Source organism: Tetrahymena thermophila (assembly GCF_000189635.1).
Source record: "Tetrahymena thermophila SB210 genomic scaffold scf_8254528, whole genome shotgun sequence".
In the NCBI taxonomy this organism is placed as follows: domain Eukaryota; phylum Ciliophora; class Oligohymenophorea; order Hymenostomatida; family Tetrahymenidae; genus Tetrahymena; species Tetrahymena thermophila.
The window spans coordinates 346,567-371,972 of NW_002476302.1; the positions used below are offsets into that span (position 1 = coordinate 346,567).

General features: G+C 21.4%; 8 protein-coding genes across 8 annotated transcripts; all 8 read left to right on the forward strand. All coding sequences in view use genetic code 6, as the record gives it.

Moving 5' to 3' along the window:
* Positions 1-209: 209 nt before the first annotated feature.
* On the forward strand, positions 210-3,392 carry TTHERM_00637800 (Utp14p; the record flags this gene model as incomplete). Its single annotated transcript, XM_001032441.1, has 8 exons — positions 210-485; positions 600-766; positions 886-1,426; positions 1,482-1,660; positions 1,719-2,310; positions 2,360-2,435; positions 2,499-2,738; positions 3,277-3,392. The coding sequence occupies 8 exons, from the start codon at positions 210-212 to the stop codon at positions 3,390-3,392; spliced, it is 2,187 nt and encodes a 728-aa protein (XP_001032441.1).
* Positions 3,393-4,974: 1,582 nt separating this feature from the next.
* On the forward strand, positions 4,975-7,134 carry TTHERM_00637810 (Serine/Threonine kinase domain protein; the record flags this gene model as incomplete). The annotated part of the gene is made up of 8 exons (XM_001032442.2): positions 4,975-5,208; positions 5,550-5,604; positions 5,706-6,089; positions 6,241-6,303; positions 6,359-6,552; positions 6,608-6,760; positions 6,848-6,930; positions 6,987-7,134. 8 exons carry the CDS (start codon positions 4,975-4,977, stop codon positions 7,132-7,134), a joined length of 1,314 nt encoding a protein of 437 aa, XP_001032442.2.
* A 1,674-nt stretch (positions 7,135-8,808) lies between these two features.
* Positions 8,809-10,359, forward strand: TTHERM_00637820 (SNARE domain protein; the record flags this gene model as incomplete). Its single annotated transcript, XM_001032443.3, has 8 exons — positions 8,809-8,897; positions 9,037-9,101; positions 9,178-9,285; positions 9,399-9,502; positions 9,614-9,695; positions 9,758-9,959; positions 10,009-10,174; positions 10,258-10,359. The coding sequence occupies 8 exons, from the start codon at positions 8,809-8,811 to the stop codon at positions 10,357-10,359; spliced, it is 918 nt and encodes a 305-aa protein (XP_001032443.3).
* A 517-nt stretch (positions 10,360-10,876) lies between these two features.
* TTHERM_00637830 (hypothetical protein) lies at positions 10,877-11,898 on the forward strand (the record flags this gene model as incomplete). The annotated part of the gene is made up of 7 exons (XM_001032444.2): positions 10,877-10,886; positions 10,982-11,108; positions 11,167-11,358; positions 11,408-11,451; positions 11,509-11,557; positions 11,607-11,678; positions 11,742-11,898. The coding sequence occupies 7 exons, from the start codon at positions 10,877-10,879 to the stop codon at positions 11,896-11,898; spliced, it is 651 nt and encodes a 216-aa protein (XP_001032444.2).
* Positions 11,899-14,298: 2,400 nt separating this feature from the next.
* On the forward strand, positions 14,299-16,259 carry TTHERM_00637840 (hypothetical protein; the record flags this gene model as incomplete). Its single annotated transcript, XM_001032445.2, has 3 exons — positions 14,299-15,784; positions 15,854-16,063; positions 16,216-16,259. The coding sequence occupies 3 exons, from the start codon at positions 14,299-14,301 to the stop codon at positions 16,257-16,259; spliced, it is 1,740 nt and encodes a 579-aa protein (XP_001032445.2).
* A 1,046-nt stretch (positions 16,260-17,305) lies between these two features.
* Positions 17,306-17,992, forward strand: TTHERM_000637848 (transmembrane protein, putative; the record flags this gene model as incomplete). The annotated part of the gene is made up of 1 exon (XM_012799051.1): positions 17,306-17,992. The coding sequence occupies one exon, from the start codon at positions 17,306-17,308 to the stop codon at positions 17,990-17,992; it is 687 nt and encodes a 228-aa protein (XP_012654505.1).
* A 326-nt stretch (positions 17,993-18,318) lies between these two features.
* Positions 18,319-18,931, forward strand: TTHERM_000637849 (bowman-birk serine protease inhibitor family protein, putative; the record flags this gene model as incomplete). Its single annotated transcript, XM_012799052.1, has 2 exons — positions 18,319-18,763; positions 18,906-18,931. The coding sequence occupies 2 exons, from the start codon at positions 18,319-18,321 to the stop codon at positions 18,929-18,931; spliced, it is 471 nt and encodes a 156-aa protein (XP_012654506.1).
* Positions 18,932-20,794: 1,863 nt separating this feature from the next.
* On the forward strand, positions 20,795-22,426 carry TTHERM_00637850 (AMP-binding enzyme family protein; the record flags this gene model as incomplete). The annotated part of the gene is made up of 2 exons (XM_001032446.2): positions 20,795-21,777; positions 21,970-22,426. 2 exons carry the CDS (start codon positions 20,795-20,797, stop codon positions 22,424-22,426), a joined length of 1,440 nt encoding a protein of 479 aa, XP_001032446.2.
* Between the last annotated feature and the right edge of the window lie 2,980 nt (positions 22,427-25,406).

A 25,406-nucleotide genomic window follows, 5' to 3' on the forward strand; every position in this document is an offset into this window, starting at 1 on the left:
TTTTCTTTGTGTTTTTTAATTAATTAATTAACTATTAGAATTAAAAGTATCTAAATCAATATTAAATTTAATTAAGCATGCAAATGACTATTATTACTACTTGCTACATATGCATATTTGTATAGATTTGATATTCAATCAAAAATAAAACAAACAAGAATTTATTTTATAAGCACAACTATATTATTTTAAGTAGATTGCTATTAACCATGGCTGATAAAAAGAAAATTAAAAAGTAGGATAAAGAAGAGAAGTATAAAAAGCTATTACAAGCTATTGACATCAAGCTTGGTGAGGAGAAGGTTGATGAAAAATAAAAGAAAGTAGAAGATCTCATTGCATCCTAAAAAAAGAATTAATAAGAATAGTAGAAGCCCGAAGAGGTTTTAACAATCTCAGGTCTTCTTTCTAAAATATAAGGAAATGATGAACAAGAGAATGCATAAAATTTAAAAAAATAATTAGAGGATCTTGAAAAAAGAAGTGTAATTGATATTTTCATTAAATTTTGTGAGTTTTGAATTAAGTTTTCATTTTTATTCCTTTTGATTCTAAATGTTTAAAAGTTTATTAATTCTATTTATACATAATTTGTATAGAAACTTCTTCATGAGCCAGAGTCTTTCGTCAAATAGGAGAGAGCTGAAAGAAAAATTAATTATAAAATTGTTTAAGATGATGTAGCTAAATGGATTCCTATTATTAAAAGGGCTAGAGAGGCTGATCATTTAGATTTTACACAAAAGACTTAAGATAATTTGAGAATGTAAAGGATTTATACATTGATTAAATTAATAGATATTAAGTTTTTTATAGAGCTGTTTATAGCAAACACTTACATATCCTTAAAAGATTGAATTTATAAAAATATTTTATTAATAATAGAAATGCAATTTCTGGAGATGAATTAAAAAGAAATAAAATTGCCATGAGCATTGAATAAAAATTATAACAATTAAATCTTAAGACTGAAAAGTAGATTAAAGCTAAGGAGATAGAATTATTAGAAAAATTAGATCCTTAGGAAGCTAAAAGAAGAATTAATGAAATGAATAAACAAAAAATGTTACTCTTCTAACAAGAAATTAAAAACAAAAGAGTAGCTAAAATTAAGAGTAAGCTCTACCATAGAATTAAAAAGAAACAAAAACTCAGAGCTCAATTAAAAGAATATGAAAACATGGATGAAGAAGCAAGATTGTAATAGTAATAGGAATTATTAGAAGAAAGAGCCAAAGAAAGAATTGGTATGAGACATAAAACTAAATCTAAACACATTTAATAAATGTTGAAGTATGGTGATAAGAAAACCTACTAATAGTCATTAAATGATATTAATCATTAGAGATAAGCTTTACTTAAAAAAACATAAGACATAGAAGTTAATTCAGATGATTTAGATTATGACTAACTCAATGATGAAGAAGTAATTAACTTTGAATAATTTTTATTTTTTTATTAATTTTATTTAATAAATATAGTTTAAAGAACAAGCTATAAAAGACTTATAAAATGAGCTTAAAGGAGGGGATGATGATGAATAGCAAGAAGAGCTAACTGGTATTAAATTCATTGATGATCTTCATAATTAAAAAAAGAATCAACATAGAGATGAAGCTCGTAAAATCATTGCTTAATTGTAAGATCCTGATGCTTTTGAGTAATATTTATTTTATATTAATTGTTTGTTGTTAATTCAAATCTTTTTTATATTTTAGTAAAGAGATTTTGTCAGAAGATGATTTAATTGAAAGCGATGATGAAGAAGGATAAAAGAAAAAAGCAGATAAGTTGAATGCAAAGAGAAAAGCTGATTAGGAAATTTTAGAAAAGGAAGAAGAATTCACAGGAAGAAAAATTTACAAAAAATCTGAACCTGAAGAGAAGTAAACAGAATTAGAAATCGAGATGGAGGAAATGAAATAAGCTAAAAAAAAGAAAAGATTGAATGCTCTCGACATTGTAAAGGATCATATTAAATCTTAAAAGGAATAAGAAGAAAACGAATAGGAAATTGAAAATGAATAATCTAAGAGTATTTCATAAAACGGAACAAATAATAAGAAATAAGAAATATCTCAATAATCTACTATATAAGAAAAACTCAAAGAAGCATCAAAAAAAGTAGCAGCAACAACAATTAATGAAGAAAATTTGACTGATGGTTTGAACGTTAATAAATTGAAAGAAAAATTCAAAAAAAATGCATAAACAGAGTTCAGTAAAAAGGAACTTGAAGCATTCAACATAGAAAACAAAGAAGAAATCTACAAGGATTTATCTAATTTTAATGTTTTAGTAGATGATGATGTAAACTAATTTTATTAAATCATTGAATCTTATTAAATTCAAATTTTAGAATGAGTAATAGTTTTTGGCAGAAAAGTATGAAGATTACGAAAAAGACTTACCATAAGAGAAAAAGCCTTTATAAGGTATACAAACCTTTTAAATATTTTTATCTTTTAAAGCATGATTTAATTAAAAACAAAAAATAGGTTGGGGACATTGGGTTGGATAAGGTATTGAATAAAAGAATTTACCTACTGCAGAAGAATTAGCAAGACAAAAGGCTGCTAAAATAAATTTACTCAAAAAGTAGAGAGCCGATGGCAGCATGGATAATGTTATATTGAACGAAAAGAGAAATAAATTATTTACTTAGCATTTAGTCAAAGAACTTCCTCACCCATACAAAAACAAAGAACAATTCGAATACTTACACAATGCACCAATAGGTAAATTATCAATTTTTTATTTTCTGTTTAAATTGATTCATTATAAATCTCTATTTGATTATTTTTACTCCACTCTTATTACTAAGAAAAAAATTAAAATTAAACAACCAATTTTTACCTCTCGTTTGATGTAATTAAACCAGTTTATTTCTAACTAAGTTGTTAATTTGATCCTTTTAATTACTTTTGGGATAGATCCAAAAAAAAAATATGTTTTTAGAAGAGCCAAATTAAAACTAAAACAAGGGTTTTTTACAAAATAATAAACGTTGGCTCTCTATAAAATATTTTATGAGTTAATTTTAGAATTAATTTAAAACTTTTTTGTATTTTTAAATACGATTTACATAAAAAATATAACTAAAAAATGAGATAATTTAATTTTGATGTTAAAAGAGAGTAATAAAATTAATTAAATGAAAAAATCTTAGTAATTTTATATTATTTTGACCTTTTTATTGTAAAAGATTATCCAAAATTAATTAATTTTTTCTTGAATCTGTAAATTAAAATATTCATAATATTAAACAAAAAATAGGTTCAGAATGGACAACTATGCGTAGTCATGTCAACTTAATCAAACCCAAAATAAAAACAAAGGCAGGAAACATTATTCAACCAGCTACCGCTCCTAAATCCTTCTAATAATCTTGATAAAAATAGAGATTAAGTTTTATAGATAAAATAGAAACCAACTAAATTATAATTTTCATCTAAATGCATTCTAATAATTCAAAAAATAAATATTGTATTTTTATTTATTTAGATAAAAACGTGTATAAAATTATCTATTCATCAATTCTTAATTTGTTGATATAAATTTATAATTTTTCAATCTCTAAATTATATATTAGAGCTTAGAATTTATTACAAATTATGATTAATTCATCTATTTAAATATTCTCCTAAAATAGTCACTAACATCATTTAGGCTTTACTATTTTTAACTTATCAACTTTCTAGGATACTAATTTTAAAATAAAAATTAAAATATTTGAAACAAATATTTTTTTTCTGGTAGGGGATTGGAGACTTAAATTTACTTGTTTATTTATTTGCAAATTATAAATTTAGAGATTCTTTAAGAGTTAAGCAAGTAATGAAATTTCGCTTACTTAATATATTATTCGATAAAAAATTTTAAAAACTTAACTATTATTATGAGCTTAACTTAACTCCATATTTATAAGAAACCCTATTTCAATTAGAAATCAATATTTTCTTACATTTATTTATTTCCAAAAATGAAATTTACTTGATCGAAATATGTGAAATAAAAAATGATCTTACATTCTAAAAAAGTAAAAATTTAAATCTTCGTATTATATTTATTAAGCTTCCTTTATAATTGAACTCGCTTTTTTAATTGTATTTTTAAACTATTTTACAAGCGTTCATAAATTTTTTAATTCTTATATTATGTAAGTTAATATAAAAATCTATGTAATAGATAAGATCGATACAATTTTTCTACCAAATTGAATATCTTGAACTTTTACTGTAAGGATTCCTAGTATGGTAAAACAAAGAATTCAACTAGGTGAATGAGTTTATTTATATTGAAGATTTGGTTATATTACTGGTTGTAATTCGTTAAGAGGTAACAAAGTAAATTTATAAAAATGAGTGCTTATGGAAACATTCAAATTAAAATGAAAGAAATATATTTATTTACTTATTTGATTGTTAATATCAATATGATATGAATTATTTTGGTTATTATTTTTTGTTAAAATATGGATGAATACATGCATATTTGTATGCTTATATCTTAATTAGAACAAAAAAATAGAAATCAAATGAAATTTGTAAAACTCAAATACCATCACTTAATTATATTAGTGATTGCAATTGAGAAAAAAAATTAACAAAAGTAATACCAAAGTATTAGGGGATGGATGGATGCATCATTCAAACTTAAAAAAAACAAACAAATAATATTAATTACAACAAATTAAAGATTTAGTTATTAGATTTTTCAGCACAAAAGCTGCTTTTAGGTGAATTTATTTGGATCTATTAATCTTAATAATTATTAAAATCTAAAAAAAATTAATTATAGTTATCCTTACAAAATCAGACTATATAAATAACTAATAGGAAAGAAGAATTTGCTATAAAACATAATTATCAGCATATTTATTGTGTTAATCTCAACCTTAAGCTCATAAAAAATCATTTATTAACTAAACATCGTTTACAAAATCTCTACATAAATATTCGAATAAATAACTAAATGGGAAACGTTTGTCCAAGTGAAGCTAGCAAAAATAAGATTCAAAGATAAATTGATGAAGACTAGAGTATTAATGGCAACAAAAAAACCAATAAAACTCTTGCTTCAGATGGGTAATTGCAAACCGATAATGGAGTTCGTCATTCCTAAGAAGATGAGGAAGCAGAACCCGTTTGCATTATGTCACGTAAAAAAAATAAAAAAATTTCCGTAAAAGACTTTTAGCTAAAACAAGTAATTAATATTCAATTTTATTTTTTCATAATTTAATTTGATTATTCTTACTAAAGTCTTTTTATTGGTTTGATTCGACTTTACAAATACCCACAAAAACATTTCCTCTATATATAAATTAATGTAAATTTTCAAAAACTAGATAAATAGCAATATAAAAACAAAAGACTATATTAATTTATAAATGCTTGTTTTTCCAATGATTTTGTTATTTATTATTTATTTAGTTTGCAAATATTATTATCTAGTTATTAAGACTTTCGGCATACATGTACTTATCAAAAAAAAGCCAAACTTCTATTTCCAAATAATAGTGATAATATTCTTTTTATAAATTTTAGGTATTAGGAAAGGGGTCTTTCGGTAAAGTAGTTTTAGTTGAAAAAAAGGATACAAGTAAATTGATTTTTATTTGATGAAACCCACATAGGCATTTAGAGCTTATTTTATGAGAATAAATATCTCATCTAATCTTATTATTTCTAAAAATTTAATAGAGGAACTTTATGCCATGAAAATCTTGAAAAAAGACTACATTTAATATACAAATCAGAAGTTTAATACATAGCAAGAAAGAGATATTTTGGTTAAGATGAACTCACCATTTATTGTAAAGCTTCATTATGCCTTCTAAACAGCTGATAAGCTCTATATAGTTATGGATTTTATGATTGGCGGAGAATTGTTTTACCATCTCAGAAGATCTCCTATTTTCACAGAAGAAAAAGCCGCTTACTACTCAGCTGAAATCATTTTAGGTATAGAAGCTCTCCACAGCAATAATATCATCTATAGAGATTTAAAACCCGAAAATATTTTAATAGATCACAAAGGCCATTTGCGTTTGGCAGATTTTGGGCTTTCTAAAAAGGGAGTAAAAGGTAAAAATTTATTATAAGTTAAATACAAAAATATAAATCTGTTTTCCTTTCTAATATTGCTTCTAAAATAAGCAAGCAAGCAACTCTATCAGAAAGAATGAATTAGCAATATTAAATGATTTTTTTAACAATTATTTTAAATCTAAATTAGATCACGAGAGAACTAATAGTTTATGTGGTACACCTGAATATTTGGCTCCAGAGATACTATTAAGTAAATTCAAGTTTTAATATTGCTAGATAAAAATGTATTTTTATATTTAATTAAGATAATGGCCACACAAAAATGGTTGATTGGTGGAGTTTGGGAGCTATCATCTACGAAATGCTAACTGGTGCTCCTCCATTCTATAACAAAAATTAAAAGCAGATGTTTAAAGATAGATTTTTGAAGCCTATAGAAATGAAAGAGTGGTTCTCTCCAGCAGCTAAATCCTTGTTATCAGGTTTATTAAATATAAATGTAAGCTAAATAATTTCCAATACTATTAAATTCATAAATTTTTCCTATCAAATAGCCTGAATTAAGATTAGGATTCAAAGGAATTTAAGAAATTAAAGAGCATGAATTTTATGCAAGTATAAATTGGGATAAGCTATATAAAAAAGAAATTCCACCTCCATACAAGCCTAAACTTTCAAGCAAGTATGACTTAAGCCATTTTTCAAAAGTAAATAATTTATAAATTGATTTAATTTTTGAATTTATTTTTAATAAAAAATTTATCTAATTTACAATTTATTCCTAAAATAAAAAGTAATTTACAACTGAAACTGTAAAGGACACACCATATTGTGGTAAAACTATCAAAGATTCATATAATGATTTCACTTATTAAAGGTAATCAATTTATTATTAAAATACCATTTTATAATAATTTAAATTCTTATCAAAAGAAACGATATAAATTCTGCTGCTTTAAAATCATAAATGGTAAGTCGTATTAGAGATGAAGTTCCAACTAAAATTGAAGAAGAGAAGAAATCTCTAAATAACGAAATAACTACAGAAAGTAATCTAAATCAACCTCTAATTAATAAATGAAAAATTAATAAAAAATAGCAAATAATAAAATTAATAAAAATACTCCTTAGTTTTAAATTTAAGTAATTATTATATAATAACACTTTTATCCGTAACAAAATTATTATCATATATATATTTTAGTACTTTTCTATTCTTCAAAATATCTTTACCCTTAAAAATCATCCTTCATGTTTTTAAATAATATGTATGGTATTAACATAATAAATAAAATTTTGAATTAAAATCCTTTTTTAAGTTAATTAAAAAACGCATTTATTTATGAAATTATTTGTTGATTAAAACTATAAATATAAATAAAAATGGTTGAAGTATTTAAATCTTACTAATATAGTAAATCAATATACTTAATTATCTTTTTTTTTGTATAAATTCAAAAATTTTAATTTTATTTGATTACTAATTTTGTTTTATAAATTGTTGTGAAATTATTTTTATTAAGAATATGAAAAACAAAAAATCATTATTTAAAAATAATAAAAATTTTCTTTTTTAGCTTAGTTTATATGTATGTAATTAAGAACTCTACTAATATTCCTTTTCAGAATTCCTTCATTACTTATATAGTATTTTTTCAAATTATTAAGTAAAAACTTATTTAAGTTAATTAAAAACAACTTATTTATTTATTTATGGTATTATTTGTTAATTAAAACTAGAAATATAATACTTTACTTAAATAAAGTGATTCAATATTAATATATAAAAAGCTATTCTATATAAATATCTTTGTTTATTTTAATTAAAATTATAATTAATTTCTAGCTTTATGATATAAATTTAAATTTTAAATGATTTGTAATAATTCTTTTGTTAAATATAGAAATTTATTAAAATATTTTTTATTGAAAAATAGTAATTATTTTCTTTTTAAGTTTATTCTAATATTTAAATAAGAAATGAACTTATATTCCCTTTAAGAATTCCTTCATATATTATTTTATCAACTTCTGAATTAAAAATGTTAATTAAAAACAAATTATTTATTTTTGGTATTATTTGTTTGATTCTAAAATATCTTTTTTTATTATAAATTAAAATAAAAATTTAATCTAATTTCTAGCTTTGCAAAATAAATTTGTAATAATCTGAAATTATTTTTTTTAAGTATATGAAGTAAAGAAACTTATTTATCTATTCTATATTTTGAAAAATAATCATTATTTTTTATTTATTTTTTATGCTTAAATTCGATGTAAGCAAAAAGTGTACTCTATTAATTCCCTTTTACAACTCATTCATAGCTATTATAACATTTTATCTACATTATATTTTACATGAATTTACACAATATAATAAAAACATAGATTTGTTTAGATAGATAAAAACTTAATGAATTTCTTATTGTTTTTTTGTTGCAGTTATTTTAAATTTATTAAAATAATTCTTAGAATAATAATAATAATAATAATAATAATGATAAATTTATGAATGAGTTTGTCTTGCTTGTGATTATTTTATTTTAAAAATTTTTAAGTAAGAAATAATTATCCCAAAGAAAGCGAATGACTATTTGTTAAAAATTAACAATTATTAATCGACTTTAATGATCAAATTCGCAATATAATAAAATTTTAAGAGTTTTTAAGTTGATATTAATTTTAATTGATAACTTAATAAGCATTCTAATTCATTAATTTACAAAAAAAAATTTGAGAGATTTAATTTCCAAAAATGTAAGCTAAAAAACCATTAGGATTTTGGTAAACAAAGACAGATCTATTAAAGAAATACAAAGATGAAAAAAGAAAGAAATTAGATAGGTAATTTTATTGAGTTAAGACAGGTTTATTTTATGTTAGGAGACATTATTTTTTCATAATAAATCATTACTGAATTTAATGAAGATTAAATTCTCAATTATGCGAATTATGCAAAATGTTTTTTTAATTTGAAATGAAGATTTAAGAAAGATAAAAAATCTCTAAACTCTGATATGGATACATCGAACACAAGTAGTGGAGGAAGTAACCAATAATCTTTATTATATAATTGGATTTATTAAAAATTATATAGATAATATATCTAAGACTTTATTGTCAGGAAAAGCAACATCCGATTCGGTCACATTCGAAATGTCAGAACTCCCTCCTATTTGGGTTGAAATACACCACTAGACAGAAAATCTTTTAAAAGAAATAGTTGATATAAGTTAATATTTTTTCTTTTTGTTTTCATTTAATTTATTGATTGATTGTGGTTTTATTCACAATACTTGTTTGGCGTTAAAGTAAAAAAAACCTTTGATTTCTAAAATAAAATAGAAAAAGATATAATAAAAGAGAGTGCAATCAGGATCAGAAGATAGTTCAACGATAATGGAGAATTAGATAATAAAATAAATAATTTAGTTTAAGTCGCAATGAAAGTAAATTATAAATCAAATTTATTTATTTTATGCATATTAGTAGAATAAATTCATTAATATTAAATTATATAAATTATATAATAATGAGTGAATTTATTTTATTATTTTTAGAAAATCAAAGAAGCCGAAGCCAACATCTTAAAAATAGATAAGTTAGCCGAAAAAACATAAGAAACTGACCAAGAAAAAAGAAGTAAAATTAATAGATATTTTGTCATGATTTTAGATAGAAAATACATTATATTCAATAAAAAGTTAGATAAAATGTAAAGCTTTCATTAGCATCTTAAATTTAAGAGCTTACTGTAGACTTTAGGAGATAATAAAAAGGATTATATGATCAGCTTAAGTAATATAATAATGTTGGTTAAACAGGTTTTATGCATTAAATCGACTACACCTAACAAGATTAGATGATGCAAGACTAGGATATGTACGAACAAATAGCAAGAGATAGGTAAAATAAATTTTAAATTTCGTTGAGATTAATAAATCTTAAAAATTAGAGATGCTGAAATAAATAAAATTGTTGATATGATTAACGAGCTGTCAAGTATTTACCAGCAATTAGGGCATCTAGTACTAGAAACTGGTACTTTAATTGATAGAATTGACTTTAATATAACTTAAGCTAAAGAAAATACTTAAAAAGCAAATGTGCACTTAAAAAAAGTAAAAATTAATTTATAAATATAGATTTTAAAATAAATGAGTAGTTCAAGTTAACATTAATTTATTATATTTAAATATAAAAGACTGTACAATATTAAGAAAGTCCAACAGCAAAAAGATGCGTTTAAATTCTAATAATATTAATTATAATCTTTGCTTTTATTCTTACTCTAAAATACAAATGAAACAATAGACAAACATACATACAGACAGACAGAAAGACAGATGGATATAGAAGCGATTGAAAAACTATTAATATCATAATTGCTAATCTAAAATTCTTTTAAAATTAATTAATAAATAAATAAAATTAAATAAAAAATTAAACTAACTCTTCTAAATTAATATTACTATTTATATATGAGTTAATTCTACCTACCTATAACTAATGTATTATAAATTTACCTATATTTACTCTTCAAATTTTAGTTTAGCTACACATTCTTATCAAGATATTTTGCTAGAATATTATTTGTTTGTTTATTTATTTTGATATTTTAATTATTTATACTCAACACCTTAATTAATCAATTAGTTAATTAGTGATACATATAAAAGTGCACAAAATCTTAATTAATCAAAGTTTTTGATAATATTTTAGCGGTAATTCTTATAAGTTAATGGAAGTAGAATAATAAGTAGATTATTCATAAGAAAATAACAAAAAGATATTATTATTTTTGCAATTTTTAGAAAAATAATATGGAACAAGGTAAGTAATACTCTTGCAAAGTTTTAAGGAACTCTTTGTTTGTAAAATCTCATTACTTCTTCGAATATTGTTTAAGTACATTTTAATATATGTAGAATTGCAAGAAGAATTTAGAAATTTGTATGAGTCATAGGGTAGATCTGTAACCAATGCTTTTAGACTTTCTACTTTATAGGAATATAAAGTTTTTCTAAAGTGCATAGAGGAATTATTTTTATTGGTGTAAAGAGATATACTAAAATAATTATATATAATTTAAAACAAATTCATTTTATTTTAGAGAAGTAGAAGAAACAAATTAACTTTATATCCATATAAATTCTGATGAAATCATAGAATGGATTATTGCAAGACACAAAGAAAATAATTTAGACAAAAGCTTTTCTTTCATGGCACCTGATGATATTATTATTTAATTGCCAAGTCATATCTAATAAGTTTGTTATGCAATTTTTGAAGAAGATAAGCTTAAGTACTTAAATTGATTTAATATTTCGTATTAATAATTTTTATATTCATAGAAAATCATATGCTATCTTTTAATCATAAGAAAAGCTTTTAGAAAGTAAAATATTTTTTGGATCAAACTATAAAAAAAATCATAATTGAAATAAATAAAAAGATATTATCCATTAGAAAATAGGAGAGCTTTTATAAATTGATTTAGATTAGTAAGTAAATTTTTGGAAAGTCAATTTTACAATTCTATTTTTTGATAAGATAAAAAAATATTTAGATAATTAATGAAGAATCACTCAAATTTTTAAATGAAAGATGCTAAGGATATTTCAAGTAAAATTACATACAAAAGTAAACTAAAACTAAAATAATATTTCTTTATATCTAACTAAATAGGCTCGTTGGCTACTTTTAGAATAGCAAAAAATATATTTTCAAATTTGAAAGTGATTTTTCAAATAAAGAATCTTTACCAAAGCTAACTGAAGATATACTAAATGAAGTACTCTAAAGATAGGATAAAAGTGAATCAAATAGTGAATAATATGAATGAATTTATTGTCATTTATTCTTTTTTATTTTTCAATTTATTTCAATAAAATTGAATTTAAATTATTTTTATATTATTAAAAAATCATTTTTGAATAGATAAAGTTTTTAATTATATTTTCATAGTAAATATATCTACTATTTTTTACTTTACTTTTCAATATAAAATTAAAAAAATTTTATTTTGAAGAAACTGTATTTACTCATTAAATATTAATATTTTATTAGTACACTCATTTTCAGCCAATTCTTAACAGAAGAAAACTGCTTATTGATAATTATAAATGAAAAAAATTTAAATTGAAATGGAAAAGAATATTATTAGATTTTAAAATTTTGCATTTTACTGTTAATCCTCATTATTAAGGTTTCTTTATTTTAAAGATTTTTACTAGTTTATTATGGAAATTTTAATAGGACCATAATTTAGTTAAAAATTAGGGAGGACTTTAAATAATGAGAATTAATGCAATATGATAAATCTAAATTTTGTTTATTTTGAATTAAAAAAAAGAAAGAAGAACAAATAATTTAATTTTATAAATTTGGCTTTTTAAAATAGATAATTGTTATATTATAATTTAATTTAAGTAAAATACATAATCAGGGATTAAAATAATAATAAATTTTAAATAATTAATTTCGAATTATTTTTAATACAAACAAAATATTTTATTATAATCATAACTAAAATAAAAATAGTATTTCAATTAATTAAATTGACTTTTTTTAATTAAGTAAATAAATATTTAAAGTTTATCTCTGTTTAAAAAATTATAATATTATTATCAACTAAAAAAAGAGAATTTAAGTTAATAAATAACTCTCAAAATCAGTAATGAATTAGATTTATTTTATATGTGAATTTATATATTTTAATGGAAGCGGTTTGAACAGTGAATGATATACTTTTTAGCAATCTTGAAGTTGGAGTATATGAGTTTTTAAAGAATTTAGAAACAGTAAATATTTTAATAACCTAAAATAGGCAAATTTATTTGCTGTAATGCAGCTTTATAAATTGAATTGGATTCAAATTTCAGATGAGTAAATAGGTACGTGTTTACATTTATTAAATATTATTTTTATCCTCAAAAATATAAAAAGTAAATTAAATTTTATTTAAATCGATAAAAAAGATTTTCAATAGATGCTGTAAAAAAAGAAAATTAAAAAAAAAAACAAACGAAACAAACATTAATTATTTATTAATAATTAATTAAATTATTTTATAATAAATGGCTCTTAAATATTTTTAGAAAATAAATAAATAGATTGATAAATCTCCCAATTAAAGAGCAATTTTCAATTCAAATAAGTTCCTAAAATGAGAAAATTATATCTATTAATTACGTATTTAAATAAATATTCAAAATAAATTAAATTATTTATTTATTGTATTAACTTTTCATTCGTTCTCAAAATCCCTAATCTATTTATAAGGATTGTTTTGTTAGTATTTATCAAATATTTGGTTTTTTCTCAAATTTGGATAACAAATTAATTGATTTTTTAATATTTTTTATTCAAAGTTTAATAACAAAACTGTTTTTCAAATAGAAAAATTAAATTTAGATTTAAAATATTTAAAATATAATTAATACAATATAAATATTTACCATACATGAAAATGAAAGCAAGTTTTAAGTAAATATTTTATTGATTTAAAAATATATTTATGTAAAATAATCAAAAAAATATTTTAAAGCAAACAAAATTTTTGAGGATGTAATTGAGAAAAGTAAGATTTTAGGTAAACCTTAATAAAAGAAAATTTTTAATAAACCAATCCTTATTTATTCTTATATATGATTTTACAATCTAAAACAGGCTAAAAATTAGAGAATCTGATTGTAAATTAAATAAGTTATTCAATGCTTTTTATATAAAAATGATTAGTAAATATTGAATAATTGCAACATTATATATTAAAGATATTATCTATTTATTATAATATTATGATTTAACTCTAGTATTTATTCTTAATTAACAGATGAAAGGTTTTTAAACATAAGAATAGATATTGCTAACATACTGATATAAAAATAGATTTGGAAATTAAAGAAAAAGCGAAGAAAGGAAATCCTAAACTAAATACAAAATCAATACTTTGATTTTCATTAATAAATAGAAGGAAAAATTAATTAAATTATAGATTAATTTTATAATTCTTTCTAATGTTAAATTCAAGCATGCTTAATTTTGATTGCTGTAAAATATCCCAAATTTTTAAAACTTGATATTTGTAAAAAATCAAAAGTTTGATCAAATTTAAATACTTAATTTGGCTTTTCTAGATTAAGAATTTATCATTTTTATACTTTAGATTGATTGATAAAAAAGAAAAAATCTTATATATTTAAATTATATAATAAAAATTAGAAAAAAAAAAGAATAAAAAGAAATGAAAACTAAAATATTCATCTTAATATTTTCAATGCTTAATAAAGCTATTTTAAGTTATCAACCTAATTAGGATTTTTAAATTTATTAATCAACTTAAGATACTTTTTTGCCTTGCTAATAATTACCTAATAACCAATCTAAGATACTTAGTTTTTAGTAGTTATTCCCTAACATTAATATAGCTTCAAGAATCGTACTTAGCGTTAAATATATACCTTATGGAAACATTTTAAAAGAATACACAATAATCTCAATTCACTAATTAAATAATCTGATTGTATCGATAAGTTATAATTTACTATAGAATAAGATTTTTCTATCCTTCAATGGTTAGACTTAAGAATATTTAAATCCAATAATATCCTATTCTAAATAAGTATAGATAAATTTGGATATTTAAACAGAACCTGGTTGGATTAAAGCTTAAATTGCTATTTAATCTACAGGTGGAAATTCATAAACTTATCCTTAAATTATTCAAAGCTATAATTAATAGCTTTCTTTAAGTTAATTAGAACTTAATTATGGTAATCCTTCACAAAGATTTAATTTAAATCCTTCCTGTTCAATATTTTAAAATTTGAGCATAGGAATTTCAAATTCTCCTACATCTTTAACTTTTGATGAAGTAGTGGATTATTTAAATTCAAACACTAATTAGATTAGTTAAAGTTATGATTTTTTCTATACTCAAAATAATCCTGGAGAACTTATTAGTGAAATAGGAACATTTTAGTAAGTATTATCAAAACCGTTTTTAAATAGTGTGATTAGTACAGGGAATTCTTTAGAAACTATTTATTTTGACTTACCTGATAATTAATTTACAATATCTTTTTTCTTGAAGTTTTTGTAACCTCTACCATCTACATAAAGCTACATCTGTATAAATTTTGATTTTACTTCATTTTGGATTTATTTCAGATCAAATTAGATATTTATTGGAAGTAAATTATTAGCTTACAATCCATTAGTTTGGAATAATATTATAATAGCTAAAAGCAAAAGTATTTTGGGTGGAACACTAAGATTATTTATAAATGATTCTTAATATGATGAAATACCTTATAACTCTAATCATTATAGATTTCAAATTATGTTCTTTTCAAATGATGTGTAGTATGAATTAAATCATATCAGAATATATTCAGGGAGTATTTTATATCAAACAAATAATTGTTTTCTATAAAGTTCTGATGGGCTATGTCTTATTTGCATGAGCAATTATTTGCTTGATTTCTAAAATAATATGTAGTGCATCCCTAAAAATATGGTGAACACAGACAATTATATTAGAGGAGTTAAAGATTGGAATCCTCCAAGAAAATTATGTCCTAAAAATATGATAAACGATTATACTTCTTCAAGTGGCTGTAAATGTTTAATTGGATATTATCTAGAAGGAGGAAATTGCATACAATGTCCTTCTTATTGTAGAAATTGTAATAGTCTTAGTGATTGCAGTTCTGAAAGAGATTCATTAGGTAATTGCTTAGATTAAAAAGCTTTTAATGATGGGTAAAATTGTATAAGAACTTTTTTTATTTTAAAAGAGAGGAGTAACATAAGAATACCAAATTACTCTGACTATGGATCACTGTGCAGTAACATGGATCCAGATATCAACAAATATATTTTACCCAGTAGCTAATTAAACTTAAAAGCAACTGATAGCATTTTCTTTTCTTTCTCTATTTAAGTTTAGTCTTTTTTATTATTACCCCTTTAAGAAATAAGAATTGCTTACATTTAAGAAAGTTTAAGTACAATAATAATGCATATTACTGTAAGCTTTTAATAAATAAATTCCTTAAATGTTTTTTATATAAAATTTTATATAAAAAATATCTTGGCTAAATATTTTACTTTTGAATCTGAAGATTTAGCTTGGATTGCATTTTGGACTAATAATTAGAATTGCTTTTTTATGATGAGAACAAAGCAGTTCAATTATTATGATTACAATACTAGCTGTATTTAACTATTTAGTACATCTAATTTGTAAATTTGTACAGGAAGATGTGATACCACCATAAACAATTTTTGTTTATTGCTAAATAATAAGCCAATAACTTTTATAAAAAATATACATAATCCTACTTTAAATGGAATAAATTAAATGTTTTCAATCTATTAAGACGATTTTGAATTATTTGGAAGATACAAACTAGATTTAAGTTAAGTTAATTTCGAGCAGTATATTAATGATTCTAGTGGTAATTCATTATCTTAACCACCTATTTTTTTTACTGCTTAGTTATAATCGTTTAATTAGATTTAAGGATTTGAGCTAAATTAGGGTATATTCGGTACTATAAACTATCCTACTCCAAACAATTATGGTGATTTATTAACTATTTCTTTTAACTTAGAGTTTTATCCAGCTAATTAGTTATAATTTACTTTGTTGCAAATAGTAAATTTATCGAGCTCCTTTATAGTTTATTTAATACCTGATTTTTTTTAATAGCTACTCTATATTTAGGTATGCTATTGGAGTAGGTGCAAAACTTTAAAAAATGCAATACTGTATTTTAACTAATCGAATTTCTTATTTATATCTGCTAGAGTAGAGTCTAAGTTAAAAGCAGGAACTTATGTTTATTATCACATTGATATTACTTGTAACTATATTAAAGAAACCTTTTTAACATAATTCTTTTTATCTAATGACTAAGTTAATTTAATTATGTTTGGTGATTCTCAAAATCAAAATACCTTTTTCATAGATAACATCAATATTTATCCAAAAAATGTATTTGTTTATTATGACTATACAAATACTGATCCTTGCTTTATCTATGTAAACTTAAAATCTATGAAATGCCTACACCTGAAGAGAGGTTATTATTATTATAACAATTAGATAATAACAAGAGAATAGTGCATTCAACAAATACTTAATACTACTTATACACCACACATAATTGAAAAAGATTAAATTTGTATCTTAAAGGTACCTCAAACTTATCTAGAATATCTATGTGGATTGATAGAATATATAAATGGATAACCAATCTGTACTGCTTGCAAAGATAAAAATTCTGACCCATCAAAGCAGTGTTTATCATGCAAACCACAATACTTTTTAAATAAATAAACTTCTAAATGCTAAAAGTGTGATCCATAATGTTTAGAATGTGTAAATCAAAGCAATAATTGTACTAGTTGCTAGTTTGCAAATTAAATTACACCAACATGTGATTGTATTTAGTAATAAATAAATTTACAAAATATATGCTAATGTAATTATAAGTGTGGTTCTTGTAGTATTATAGATAATAATTTTTGTTTTACATGCTCTTCTTAAAAAAGGGTTTTACCTAACTGCTAATGTGACCAACAGTACTAAGAAATTTAATAAGAATGTGTTGAAATAAAAATATAGTGTTCTGATAAGTGTTCAAGTTGTGTTGATTTCAGTGACAATTGCACCAAATGCTCTTAAAATAGAGTCAATCCTCCTTTCTGTAACTGTTCTTATGGATACTAAGAATCACATAACGGTTCTTGTTTAGCTTGTCACTAAGGCACTTATTATGATCCTTTGCTAAAAATATGTAAATAATGTTCTCCTTAATGCCTCTCATGCAATTATTAGCAATGCTTTTAGTGTATGCCTGGATTTTAAGAGCAAGGCTTTTTTTGCAACTGCTTAGAGTAATAATATTAATCTGATAGTAATTAAATGATGTGCCTAAACAGCTTAACTGTCTCTATTGGAAGTTTCTACTAAAATTAATAATATTTTATAAGCTTCAATTTTAGTAGTGATTTAAAGTAATTTGATATTTCTGATGACTTGCTGAATGAAATCATAACATTTTACATCCCTGAAATATCATAAAACTACTATTCATTTATAAATGCAAAATATATAGGCAATTAATTTTTAGTAAATTTACAAGTTAAAAAAAACTTTTAAGCTTCTGAAGTTATAGCTATTTTAAATACAAATTCTTACTTTGTAAGTTAAGATGAGTAACATATATTAAATTAAAATTATTTGAAAAAAAGAATGTCAGTGGGTATAGGACCTCTTATATTTAAAGAGTAAAATCTAGGAACTGATAATCTAGATAAATTATAAAATTAATTGAACAAGTTTATTGAAGAAAACTAGAATGCCTTCAAAGTTGCAAACTAACTTCAATTAATTTTTTATTTTTTAAATACTTTATAGCCTATTTCTGTATTTTTATTGTTAAATGCTTCCTACCCACCATAACTATACAAATTCTATTAACTCACTGGTACTTTTATTTTTCCAAGAGTTTCCGATTATTAAGACAATAATCTAAAAATGGAATTTAGCGTATTTGGGTATAATATAGACTCTGATTTATGTGATATTTCAGATTATGGTAAATTCAGATAACTAGGTTTCTGCTAAAGTATCCTTATAAACATACCAATTTTATTGATAAAATAAGCTGTAATGATATTGCTAATAGCCATAATAAGTACAATTTAGTTGTATTTATAAATTGAAAAACCTATCCTTATTAAAATTAAAACTTTTATTATTCAAAGATTTAATAGTGAATTAGAGATAACTTTAACGATAACCTTTTTATGTGTATTCATTTAGTTTTAAGAAATTAGATAATCTTCTTACAGTTACAGAATGAGTTTTTATGTCAGTCTCTTAATAATTTTAGTTTAGCTCATTTTCTTTAATTTCAATCTAAGAAACATAAGGAATAAAAACTAAAAATAAAGGGAATATTCTATTTTGTATACAGAAAGGATCTAAGATAAATTACAAAACTCATATAAGATAAACTATTTCTAAATCCAAACCTTAAAAAAGTACTCATACTTATCAATATTATGCTTTTTTTACAATATACCAATTTTTGTTTGCATATTATGTGGCATCTTATTTTTGATGTCAGCTATTTAGACAATTTAGATGGAAGCTTATACATCTAAAATAAGTAGAGCAATAAAATTTTTAGGAGAAATTTTATTTTCTACAATTTGGCTAATTCATATTTAGATAATAGTTTATGAGTAGAGGTTTAAATAAAACAAGATGATAGAAGATGATTTTCTACAAGCATATATTAAAATTGGAAACATAATTATGTTAATGCTACTCTTTTACAACTTATTATTTTTTGCTGAATTTTTATATAATATTTTTAAAATAATTTAAAACTTAATTTAAAAAAAATAAAAATAATAAAATATTTAAATATGATAGGTAGTTTTACTATATAAAATTTGTTTTGTAAATTTAATTTATTGCTAATCCTGTAATTAAAATATTAAAATATCACCAACTGTGTAGGTATGTACAGATGGTGATGTTTAATTTAATTTTTATTATTTTAAGCTAATTTTACACTTTTTGTTTTTTAATTTTTAACTCAACCTGTTTTTATTAAATTTTGAAAAATTTTTTATAGCAATTAATGCCTTTTCTCAAATTTTAAACGTAAAAGAATTTTTTGAGAGTGAAAAATTCTTTTTATACATCTCTTTTTAGATTAAACAACAAAGTATCAAGTTATTGGTCTTAATATATAAGTAATTGCAGTATTTATGCTCTATAATTTTCAGAAATAATGAGTCAGCCAATAGCTGAAATTTGTAGATAATAAAACTAATTATTATTACATAAGACTACTCATTAAAATAACATTTCTTTCTAACTATAAAATTTACATTTTAGTTATTTTTGAAATCTATCTGACTTGTAAATAATTATTATATAAATTAATAAATTGTATTAATAATAAGTCAAAATAGATTAAATAAAATAGAGTGAAGAAATAAGAATGAAACTAATCAATTTCTTAATGAAATTAGATATATTCTCAGAATCTATTTAATTCAACGCAAACAAATAAACATTAAGAAAAAGAACTGCTATTGGAGCGGTGGTAAGTCTATTGATAGTTATATTGGCTAGCATATATTTTATTTACCAATGTTACTTATATTTTAATGGACAAATGGACCCTAAATTTAGATCATAAACTTTTGTCTATAAGGATGCAACGGCCTAACTACATAATGAATCATTTGGATTTGATTTAGTTTCGATCTAAGAAGGTTTATACTTAAGTTAGTATCAAGCTTAGAAAAATACAACATACTTTGTATTTATGGCATTTTTTAATTTTATGGAAAATAATATAAGACATAGATAGCAATTGAACATAATTAATTGCTAAAATGAAGATTTAAAAGACCTGAATTGTTTTGATTTTAGTAAAATAACCAATCCTCAACTAAATTTAGGAAATTCATAAAACTTTCTTCCATACATAAGCTTTTATATTTATCAATGCTAAGATACCGATTAATAGAAGACTTTTGTATTAGATAATTGCGCAAATTAAGATTAAATTTATGATTTATTAAACGATCATCCTTTGCAATTGATTGTAAAGTTTTAAACTGTTTAGTATAATACAACTTCTTAAAGTAATCAAATTTAATACAGAAGTTAAGTTTTTACATCAATTTCGTTATAAACTTTTATGTATAGCGAATTTAAGGTATAAACTCAAATCACAAAAGTTACAAAGGGTTTATTAATTCAATCTTAAAACATTTTTTCTTCTCCGATTTCTTAATAATTAATTTCCTAATCTTTTTCTCGCTAACAGATTATTGATGAATCAAAATTATATCATTTGAGTTAATTAATTTTTGATATCGATGAAAATGTGACTTTTATAGATATTTAATTTCCAACATTTATAGAAGTTTTAGCTCTTTGTAACAGTGTTTTATCTGTACTACTTTTTTTGGGAATATTTTGTAGGAAATAGGCTCAAAAATTTATTAGAAGAGACATATTTTTTATTTTACTAAAAAACTTCTTTTCTAGAACATATTTAGACATTTTATAGCATAACAATATTATTGAATCTAACGATTTAAAATTGGAAAAATAAACAACATAGGATCAGTAAATTTAATAAAATCAAACTGATGAAAATGATGAAAAACACAATATTTTACCTATTTGTTTATCACCAAAGTCAAATTTTAAAATCTTTGAATAATAATTGATATAAGATAACTTAAATTTTAAACAAGATTTTTTTGTAGAAAATGAGAATAGTAAAATCAATAAATTATAAGAAATTAATGAATAGATACAGGACCTTAAAACATAAACATAGTAAGTTAACATCAGTAAGATAGAAAATATTTAGAGGTCTTTTCTAATTGAGAGCTAAGTTACTAAAGATGGATCTCCAAGCTTTATTAAAAGCAAATTAAGCTTGTAATAATAATCGCCAAAAATAATAAATTTTGAAAAGAATCGGAAATTTTTATAAACTAATAACTAAAGTAGATTTAGGAATTCTAGTTTAGCGAATTAAAGCGAAATCAAATAAAACAAAATCAAAAATATTAAAAACTTAACTTAATAGGTTAATTAAAATTTTGAAGTATTGAGTGATGATAAGCTTTATTAAAAGAGTCTCGAAGATATAATATTTTAAACCAAGTAATTTACTAATATAATACATTCTAATATTACAAACTTAATTTACAAATTAAAGCATTAAATCGAAAAAATTTAATAAGATTTTGTTGTTTGAGAATTTTTATTTCATTTCTAACAACTAATCATTTTTTTAATAAATAAATAATAAAGAATCTCGATAATATTTTTAAATTAAAAATTAATTATAAACAGATTTTGCAAGAAAAATGAATTTTTACAATCTAAGGGAATCAATAAAGAAATGTTAGAATGCTTAGAATAATCAACTGACTAAAGCTTAGATTTCTTCTCTTTTTATAAAGAAATTTTGTTTTTAAAAAAAGCTGTCATGATTATGCTTAGTAAAGAATAAATGGCTGCTTTAAAAATTACTGGTATTGGAATAGAAACCTTAAAGTATAATTAAGAAAGCACTGAGATGAATAGCTAAACAGGTAATTTGTTTATTTATTAACCATAAAATTATTAAGAATTTTGTTAAATTATAGAAGAAATAAAAATAAATCACTTAAAAGAGTAGTTTGAAGTTATGTAATCAGAAAAATTATAAATTCAGTATATCAATCTGTTTCTATAAAGATTTTAAAACACATAAAATTTAGATATAATAGACAAAAGAATACTCTCTTCATTATCTATAAATATGTGAAATTTATTTTTTTATGTTGATTTTTTAAGTAATTTTAAAAAAATTTATATATTTTAATTAAAAAAATAATTTTAAATAATATAATAAATTATTTTAAAATTAGGAATAAATTATTTATATTTATATTTTTTTATTCATTTTGTTTATTTAATTAGCAAAAAATGATTAGGTATAATTTAATAAAATATAAAAGAAATTAATTCTCATTATAAGAGTAATTTATAATTTTTTATATTTCATATGTAAATTTGATATGTTTATATTAATATAAATAAATATAATAGTCAAAATTATATTTTAGAATAATTTTTTTTTTAAGGTCATATAATTTAATTATAAAATAGATGAGAAATTAGATGATAAAAACTTAATTCAACCAAATAAATTTATTAACTACAAAATACTTTCAAAATCATGAAAAAAATCTTGAATTTTATATACTGTAATATTTAGACGAGTATAAATTATTCTTTTAAAGAAGAATTTTTTGTATTTATAGTTAATGAAAACCACCAAAAATTGGAAAAAATATTGAATATTGTATTTGAACGCTTTTTATACAATATATTTATATATTAAATACAATTTATGAATTTTTTTAGAATCTTGCCTTTACATACTTTTTCATAAATACTTTAATTTATTTTTTTTATTTTAAATTAAGCATAATCCAGATATTAAAATATAATGCAATCCAGTTCATCATATTTTAATACCTGGATTAGCAATAAATAAAAAATATATTTCATAATAAGTCAGGCAAACCATGAATTTTTGTATGGCATCTTGCTATAATTAGAGATATTACAAATATTCCTAAAATTACAGAGCTAAAACAGAAAAATTAACTTACAAACATTATTTTTATAATATTTAAGAACATTAACTACTAGTTTTTTTTCAAATATGACTAAATAAATAACAGGTCATCTCTAATTCCTACTATATATATATTTTTAAGTATATGTTTTAAATACAAATATTAATTTTAAATAGTGAATGTTAAATTAATTTTATGTGATATCTCTTCATAAAACCAAATATATAAATTAATATTTGATAATTAATTATTATATTTATTTGTTCTTTTTAACTATTTATTATTAATTAATTAATTAAATTTCATAAATTGCTATTCAATATTTTTGAAAAAATAAATAAATGATATAATAGATTTCATCATATAATAATTTGGAAGAAGTAATTATTAATTTTTTAATTAATATCCTTTAAATTTATATAAATTAATAAAAAAAGTTTAAAAGCTCTTCAATTTTATCTCATTAGGTTCTCCATATTAATTTGAGGTATATTTAATTAAAAAAATTACTTTTATTATTATTAATATTTTTTATTTATTTAAATAAATAATTTTTATTTTTGAAATTATCATCATTATTTATTGATTTTTATTCTAACTAAAATTTTTTATATTTTAACTTAATTTTCATTTAAATTTTTAATTATTTATTTATTATTCATTTTTTATTATTTTTCTTTTTTTTTTTGCTCTTTCTTTGTTAATTTAGCTCATCATTTTATTTTCAACTTTTGCTTTTATTATTTATTTCTTATTATTTCATATTTTTTCTTCATTTTTTCCTTCTAATTAACTATTTAATGATACATTTTTTCTTCAATATTTAAAAAGTGAAAATTAAATTGGTGATGAAGGTGCATCAGGCTTAGGTTCTGCTTTAGCAAATTGCATTAATCTCTCAAATTTGACCACTTTAGCTTTGGTAAAAACAGTTTATTTGTTTTGGATTGTGATATTTTTAATTATAAAAACTAATTAAAAACAATAAAGCTCTTTTTTCTGTTTCTTTTTATTGTGCTTGCTTTTTTTTGTTATTTCTTTGTTAATTTAGCTCATCATTTTATTTTCAACTTTTGCTTTTATTATTTATTTCTTATTATTTCATATTTTTTCTTCATTTTTTCCTTCAAATTAACTATTTAATGATACATTTTTTCTTCAATATTTAAAAAGTGGAAATTAAATTAGTGATGAAGGTGCATCAGGCTTAGGTTCTGGTTTAGCAAATTGCATTAATCTCTCAAATTTGACACTTTACCTTTCGTAAAAACAGTTTATTTGTTTTGGATTGTGATATTTTTAATTATATAAACTAATTAAAAACAATAAAGCTCTTTTTTCTGTTTCGTTTTATTTTGTTTGCTTTTTTGTTGTTGTTTCTTTGTTAATTTAGCTCATCATTTTATTTTCAACTTTTGCTTTTATTATTTATTTCTTATTATTTCATATTTTTTCTTCATTTTTTCCTTCTAATTAACTATTTAATGATACATTTTTTCTTCAATATTTAAAAAGTGAAAATTAAATTGGTGCAATTGGTGCATCAGGCTTAGGTTCTGCTTTAGCAAATTGCATTAATCTCTCAAATTTGACACTTTACCTTAAGTAAAAACAGTTTATTTGTTTTGGATTGAGATATTTTTAATTATAAAAACTAATTAAAAACAATAAAGCTCTTTTTTCTGTTTCTTTTTATTGTGCTTGCTTTTTTTTGTTATTTCTTTGTTAATTTAGCTCATCATTTTATTTTCAACTTTTGCTTTTATTATTTATTTCTTATTATTTCATATTTTTTCTTCATTTTTTCCTTCAAATTAACTATTTAATGATACATTTTTTCTTCACTATTAAAAAAGGTATAATTAAATTGGTGCAATTGGTGCATCAGGCTTAGGTTCTGCTTTAGCAAATTGCATTAATCTCTCAAATTTGACACTTTGGCTTTTGTAAAAACAGTTTATTTGTTTTGGATTGTGATATTTTTAATTATAAAAACTAATTAAAAACAATAAAGCTCTTTTTTCTGTTTCTTTTTATTGTGCTTGCTTTTTTTTGTTCTTTCTTTGTTAATTTAGCTCATCATTTTATTTTCAACTTTTGCTTTTATTATTTATTTCATATTATTTCATATTTTTTCTTCATTCTTTCCTTCTAATAACT